The sequence below is a fragment of the Tachysurus vachellii genome, chromosome 9 (assembly GCF_030014155.1).
Source record: "Tachysurus vachellii isolate PV-2020 chromosome 9, HZAU_Pvac_v1, whole genome shotgun sequence".
Lineage (NCBI taxonomy): Eukaryota > Metazoa > Chordata > Actinopteri > Siluriformes > Bagridae > Tachysurus > Tachysurus vachellii.
In genome coordinates, this window is record NC_083468.1 from 11279781 (window position 1) to 11287314 (window position 7534).

Below are 7534 nucleotides of genomic sequence, written 5' to 3' on the forward strand. Positions count from 1 at the left end.
CAATAGGGAACAATACAAAGCATAACAATACAAAAATAAACAATTTTTATTTTTAATTAAATTTGAAAAAATTAGTAGTACAAGACCGTCAATCAAAACTAGGTTGTGTCAGTGTTATAATATAAAATCAGCTAACACAATGTACTAAAAAGTTATGAGCCACTCACATGGTCAAAAGGTTTCCCAGACTTTTTTTTTTACAATTCTGATTACCCTTCCTATTAATATTTATAATTTACAATATATACACATATCTTTGTGTTTTGAGAACAAAACAATTCACATTTTCCTACTGAGAGAATTGTCAATGTTGAAGGCCAAAAATCCAGGATTAGCAAAGCCTTTTGTGGGGCATTGATAATGATAGTTACCATCACTGTTGCCTCTGGGTGAGTTGGAAGTCATTGTTGGCTCTACTCTGGCAAAATTGGAAAAGTCAACATGATACCTTCCGTCCTTCCTGCGGGAAATGATGGGTAGAAACTTGTAGCCCCACATAATTTCCTCAGGTAGGTAAGAAGTCCTGACCTGGCAGGAATTGCTGGTGGATTCAGCAGTTCCATCCAGAAAGACCACCAGCTCAAACTCCTGTTGATTTATAGTCTCCACTGACATTTCAAAGAATGGGCTTGTCTTGTCAATCACATGATATAAGGTCAAGGGGCAAACAAAAAACAGGTTATCCTTTCCAACATCAACCATGAAGTCAACATTGACCTGATCAAGTATGATGGTTTCACCTTCAGGAGTTATTGTTGTTCTAAGCAGCTTTCCGTAGATCTGGCTGCCGATCAACAACGATTTACGTAAGTTAGCCACTCTTAATTGCAAACAGAGGACTCCTCTGTTTTGACAGATCACTGCCATCTTACTAAATGCTATGGTTTTGACCCTTTTCTTTGGTAGAGAAATTTTGGTCATGACCACTCCACACCAGAAGCAGTTAATAATTGTTCCTATAAGAATCTGGATAATGAGGAGAGCAATAGCACTAGGGCAGTTTGGGGTGATATCTCGTCCCCCATACCCCACAGTTGACTGCGTTTCCAAAGAGAAGAGGAAGGCAGTGGTCATTCCATAGACATTACGTACACATACATTGTGGTTAGCTGACGGATGTTGCCATGCCAAATCTCCATTGTTCTGTGCAATCGAATACCACAGAAGTCCAAAAAAGAACCAGCTGAGAGTGAATGAGGCGATAAACAAGACAAAAACAAAGCGCCAACGGATCTCCACAAAGGTGGTCCAAAGATCTAGCATATAGGCAAAGAAGTTGCTGTACCTCACGTTGCCATATTCAATGTTACAGTGGCCATCCTTGCTCACCAAGCGTTTAAGTCTGCGTTTGGCCAGGTAGTTTCTGAGCATCTGCATAAAGCGCTTCATTTTCAAATGACAGGAATCTTAATCTAGGAAAAGATTACATAACATAGGTGTCATATACAGTATATCACTGGAAAATTATTAGTTTCTTTTCTAATCATGTATATTTTTATCTATAGAACAATTAATTTTTTTATCCTACTCCAGGTTGCAGGGTACCCAGGTCACAAAGTGGGGGACACCTACAACAGACACCTATCAGACAGCCATTCAAACACTATATGCAATTTAGTGATGCCAATCAGCGTACAGCACGTGTTTTTGGAATGGTGAGAAAACCCCCAAAGCACAGGGATAATTAAATGTAGGTATCTAGTCTGCGTAACATTTCATTTAAAATAAACAAAGAATATACATAGGTCATCCTTTTTTCAATTTTTTGAATAGCCCATGACTATATCTTCAGTTTATACTTAAATTTAAATAATATTTAAGCTCTATAGGCTACATATATTACTACCAGCTGTGAGGAACCTCTTTAATCTCTGTTCCTATGCTTAGCCATTACATATACACTGTCTTATGTGTCTGTCACAAGTCCCGGTTTAGGAACTGTAGGGAAATTTCTAATTTGCTCAAGACTATGGTGGAATTTTGCACTTACCTGTTATAGAAGCTGTTTACTGGATATACAAATGAAAAGTGATTTGATTTCTTTCTCTCTCTCTCTCTCTCTCTCTCTCTCTCTCTCTCACACACACACACACACACACACACACACACACACACACACACACACCTTAATTTTGATCTTTCATGATCTAAAACTCTCTAAAATCTTAATCTCCATAAGATATGTAAAATATATCACTATTCTATTTACTCACTCCTCTGTCTATTACACACTCCAAATGCTTGCTTCTCTCACCTTGTTCATAAGTAAGACTGCCCTGCCTTGTCCATCCACCCTCCTACTTATAAGGTTGTTCACTGAATACCTGCTGTTTACTGTAAAACCAAAATTAGTACATTAGTATATACACATAAAAGTACATTTGGGATGTACTTCAAGGTGCTACAACCATGAAATTGCAAAAGGAAATATCAATGTGTCATAATAATTAAAAAAAAAATCAGAAATTGTGAATTGACTAAGTTAATGACATATCTTAGATGTGATTGATTATTTTCTTTCTATGTGTATAATTGTTTTTAATTAACATTGAGTACATTTTATATTAAATACATATTTTTGTATTAATATTAAAGAACAAGACAAACATAATCCAGGTCAATTTTTCAGTGACAGTTTCATTTACCATTTCGAAGAAATAATTAAGGCTTCAGAAACAATAGGATCTTTTTCCCATGTTCAAGTTCCTCATTAATTAAGCCTGTACAGTATCCTGTCTGTGTATAAATATTTTTAATGTTCTCTGACCGTAACACTAACAGTATATAAATAAAGAAGCAGGAAGTTAATTAAGCAACTCTGAATTCCATGACTTCATGAGTATGAATGATCATAAATTCTAAATGCCATTTATGCTTGAACAACTAACATATAATTAAATGTAGGTATCTAGTATGTGTAACATTTCAATAAAAATAAATGAAGAATATACATAGGTCCTCATTTTTAATATTTTTTTTGAATAACCCATCCACTGTATCTTCAGTTTATACTTAAAGTCAAATAATGTTTAAGCTCTATAGGGTACATATATTACTACCAGTTATGAGGAACCTCTTTAATCTCTGTCCCTATTACATATACACTGTCTTATGTGACTGCAAGTCCCAGTTTAGGAACTGTATCTCTAACTTCTAGAAGAAAGGGAGAATTTCTAATTTGCCCAACACTATGGTGGAATTTTGCACTTACCTGTTATAGAAGCTCTTTACTGGATATACAAATAAAAAGTGATTTCTTTTCTTTCTTTCTTTCTTTCTTTCTTTCTTTCTTTCTTTCTTTCTTTCTTTCTTTCTTTCTTTCTTTCTTTCTTTCTTCTCTCTCTCTCTCTCTCTCTCGCTCTCTCTCTCTCACACCTTAATTTTTATCTTTCATGATCTAAAACTAAAACTCTTTAAAAAAATCTCCATAAGATATGTAAAATATATCTCTATTCTATTTACTCACTCCTCTGTCTCTTACACACTCCAAATGCTTGCTTCTCTCACCTTGTTCATAAGTTCTAGGACTGCCCTGCCTTGTCCATCCACCCTCCTACTTATAAGGCTGTTCACTGAATAGTTGCTGTTTACTGTAGACACAAAATTAGTACATTAGTATATACACATAAAAGTACATTTTGGATGTACTTCAAGGTGCTACAACCATGAAATTGCATAAGGCAATATCAATGTGTCGTAATAATGAATAATAGAAATGTGTAATTGTTTTTAACTAACACTGAGTACATTTTATATTAAATAAATATTTTTTGTATTAATGGGAAAGAATAAGACAAACATAATACAGATACATTTTTCAGTTTAATTATTTATATATAATATCTCCAAAACACTTTCTTAACCATGAAACCCAAGCTGGGTTGTCAGAAATGTATACGTTGTACAATCCTATTTTTAGAAGAGAGTACAGGAACCATTTTTTAGAATGAATTAAAGCCTCAGGTATGAAACAATATGACATTTTTCCCCAAGTTCAACTTCCTTAAGTAGCTTAAGCCTGTACAGTATCATGTCTGTATATAAATTATAAAAAGTAATTGTGCTGTGATGTAATAACTGTTGCAGGAAACTTTTTTCTTGAATCAGCTGGGGTTTTTTTTATCATCACCCACAGATGTCATGGTAAACAAGACAAGGTTAAAAGAGTTATAAATGTATATAATATTTGATATCTCTCTCTCTCTCTCTCTCTCTCTCTCTCTCTCTCTTCTCTCTCTCTCTCTCTCTCTCTCTCTCTATATATATATATTTATCTCTCTCTCTATATATATATTTACAACTATATATATTTCTATATATATATATTTATTTATATATATATATATATATTTATATATATATATATATATATATATATATATATATATATATATATATATATATATATATATATATATATATATATATATATACCTATATATATATATATATATCTTTTTAAAAATGTGTTAAATTTCCTTAAAATTACATTTCGTATTCAAACTGATCAATTCAACATAGATTTTACTGACATGTTTATGTAAAACAGTAAATAAAAAAATTGTTGTATTGAACATTGCTGGGGAAATTAGCTGTTTGTTATGCTGTTAGAACAACTACAGTACAATGGTGCTTTCGGGTGAGGCTTTTGTCGAACACTATTACATAATTAATGCTTATATGTATGTGTGTGCATGTGTACTGTTTTGTGAAACAAGATGAATTCAAGGAGTATTTATTGAATATTTGATAAAAAGATGTCACATTTTAAATCAAAGATCTCTATTGTAAATCAATGACTCACAGAGATGTCCTATTATAAATTTTGTCATATTAATTTAAGTATATCATTCAATGCTTTCTGTAGATTTTTTCCACTGTTGCTTGTATTTGATCAAAATCACCAGCAAGCTAGCTAACTGAGTAAAATGTGTTCTAGTGTCAAAATAAAATGAAGAAAAATGGGTATAGTAGAAGAATACAATTTCATCTTAGCATGGGCACATCAGAACACAATTAAATTTCTAAAGCAGTCATTACTTCAAACTCATGATTTGCAGTAACCAGGTCTATTTGAGTAACTGAGATGATTTTTAAACCTCAGGAAGTACAAAGCTTTGAAAATCTCTATTCATCAAACCCCCACTAAATTTAAATGCATACTGAGATTTGGCTGCAAACAAGCACTCAGTAGCTTTTATGTGTAGCTACACATTACCTCATCTAGGCAAAGTGCTGATGTAGATTTTTGAAATTAATTTCATTATTTTTTTGATAAATGATGCATTACACCTAATACTTATTAACTGAAATATGGAGCTATGTAATAGCTGACTGATTGCTGAAAGGAATTTTCAGGTAAAGGAGAAGTGAAGGAAGCAGGAGGTGGTTTAAAAAAATAATATAAAAAGTTCCAGGAAGAACAGGTTTGTCAGCCCAGGAACTTGATATATGTGAAGAAAGATTTGCCACTTCGGGTGGAGTCAAAACTTTTTTCATTTTTTTTTCTAATTATGTTAAATATTCCAGACGTCCTAAGAGGCCATGCATTATTATATTTTATCTTTCCTGATTTTTCCTTATTACCTTACCTTATTATTTTCCTTGTGATCTCGACATAACAAGCTGTTTTTAAGTTGTTTTAGTTAGGGCCTGGTGTAGCAGAGTGATTTTTTTTTTTTAAATTAATGCATAAATGGGTACAGTGACGTCTGTAGAGTGCATGTTGATATTTGGCATGTGGAATATGAACAGCCCACAGCAGAGCTAATGAGACATGCTCTATGTGAGTTGCACGTTTTAATTATCAGGTAAAAATGATTGAAAGACACAAATAACTGTTTTATTGTCGATTTATCATTGGTGAACTTCTTGTGGAACAGTTAATGTGCATTTGGTATTGAATGTGTGGTTTATGTTGAGTTATTTTGACTTTCACATTCTTATGTTGAGTTATTTTGTCACATTAGCAAATAATTAATGTATTATCTTGTGTTTTATGCAGAACTGATTGATTCTCAGTGTAATGAAATCTTTATTTCCACATGTTGAATCTCCCTTGTGCAACACAGCTCAGTAAAGAGACTGCCCAGGGAAGACTCCATAATGTCACCTCCACACCTGTCTACCTCTTCTTTCCTCCATACCTGATAACTCAAACTTAAACTAGCACTTATTTTGCCTGTTTGTTTTATGTGTATCTGGCAACGTGTTTTTGTCACGTTTTTTGAATTTCCAAGCAGACTCCTGACAGTACCCCCTTGAGGCGTGGTTCCCAACACTCCAATCAGGGACCCTGCCCAAAAATCATGGGGAGTCCTGTACCTGTTGAGAACCAAGAAGGAGCTCAATTAGAAGAAGAAAATGCAGCTCTACAAAAGATTCTTGAGGAAAAAAGGAGAAAGATACAAGATTTGGAAACAGTGAAAGTCCAAAATGCAGCACGAGCAAGAATGAAGGTATAAGATACAATGGCATAAAATACAATGACTGGAAACTCTCCTTTGAAAGATACTTTTAAATTTACCAGATTGGCTGGTGGTGAGATGGAATCAGAAAACCGTGAATATAGAAGAGGAGAGCATCCAATTTCCCTCTTTCTGCCAGTTTGTTACATTTTTGTCAAGAGAGGTGAAAATTGCATGCAAACCTGTCATATCCTTAAAAGCACTTAAACGTGAAGTTGAAAAGCCAAAACTCCAAAAACACTGGTTGTCTCAAGTCTGGTCACTTCTCAAAGAACTGCAACAGTAGGAGAGTTTGTGACTTGTGCTTTAGTATGCATCCAACTTATTTGGATTAAGATCAAACAAGCGAAAGCCAGAAACTACCACAAGCTAAGCAAAGTGCATGAAAGGCCAAGTACAGGTCAAGAAAAGTGAAAAAGAAAGACTTTAATCAAGGCAACATAAATTAACAACTACAGATGTTACTTAATGCTGAATGAAGTTAACACACAAACAGCAACGATAATTTCTGTCTGGATTTCATCTATAACAAAAACCAGCACGAGAAATCCTGGTATATGCCCTCTTAAACTCTAAAAGTGACAACATGCATTTTGAGTAAAGTAGCTGAAGTACTGGAAACAAGCAAGGACAAGTTAAACTCAAACTCTCTACTATGACTTAAAGAACCACAGTGGTAAGCTCTCAAAGAATAAAGGACCTGACTCCTACAAACTGGTAAGATTATCGCATGCGCTTATCGCCGATGTGTTTCGACATTCATACTCAAGCAAAATACCCCAGTAGACAAGGTGGTGCTGTGCAATTTTATGCTTCTGACACTTGCTTGTCACACCGAACAAGAAGAAATCTCTTATCGAAATTTTTGGAGTCGCTATCGCGTTTGTCATGAAGCTGTTTGTTTTCAGAAACCAATGAGACCGGTAGCATTCACAAGTCTACATTCATCTTGCCTCGATGCATCTTCATAGTTGTATCAACGTGTGCTTGGGAAGATAGTTTTGTGCTTGAGTGCCACCAAGTCGTGTTTTACTGTAAGTTCAGCAGCTCCAGGCATGTGAGCAAAA

At 34.2% G+C, this 7534-nt stretch overlaps 1 protein-coding gene across 3 annotated transcripts; it reads right to left on the reverse strand.

Annotated features, from left to right (window-relative positions):
- Nucleotides 1-279: 279 nt before the first annotated feature.
- LOC132851611 (ATP-sensitive inward rectifier potassium channel 1-like) lies at nucleotides 280-3583 on the reverse strand. Of its 3 annotated transcripts, none has more exons than XM_060878581.1 (3): nucleotides 3508-3583; nucleotides 2255-2334; nucleotides 280-1412 (listed from the first exon to the last, which is right to left on the reverse strand). In XM_060878581.1, exon 3 carries the CDS (start codon nucleotides 1387-1389, stop codon nucleotides 280-282), a length of 1110 nt encoding a protein of 369 aa, XP_060734564.1. In that variant the 5' UTR covers nucleotides 1390-1412; nucleotides 2255-2334; nucleotides 3508-3583. The 3 variants fall into 3 exon arrangements, with proteins under 3 accessions (XP_060734564.1, XP_060734565.1, XP_060734566.1); XM_060878582.1 differs by lacking the exon at nucleotides 3508-3583 and adding an exon at nucleotides 2646-2733; XM_060878583.1 differs by lacking the exons at nucleotides 2255-2334; nucleotides 3508-3583 and adding an exon at nucleotides 1991-2077.
- Nucleotides 3584-7534: the final 3951 nt, after the last annotated feature.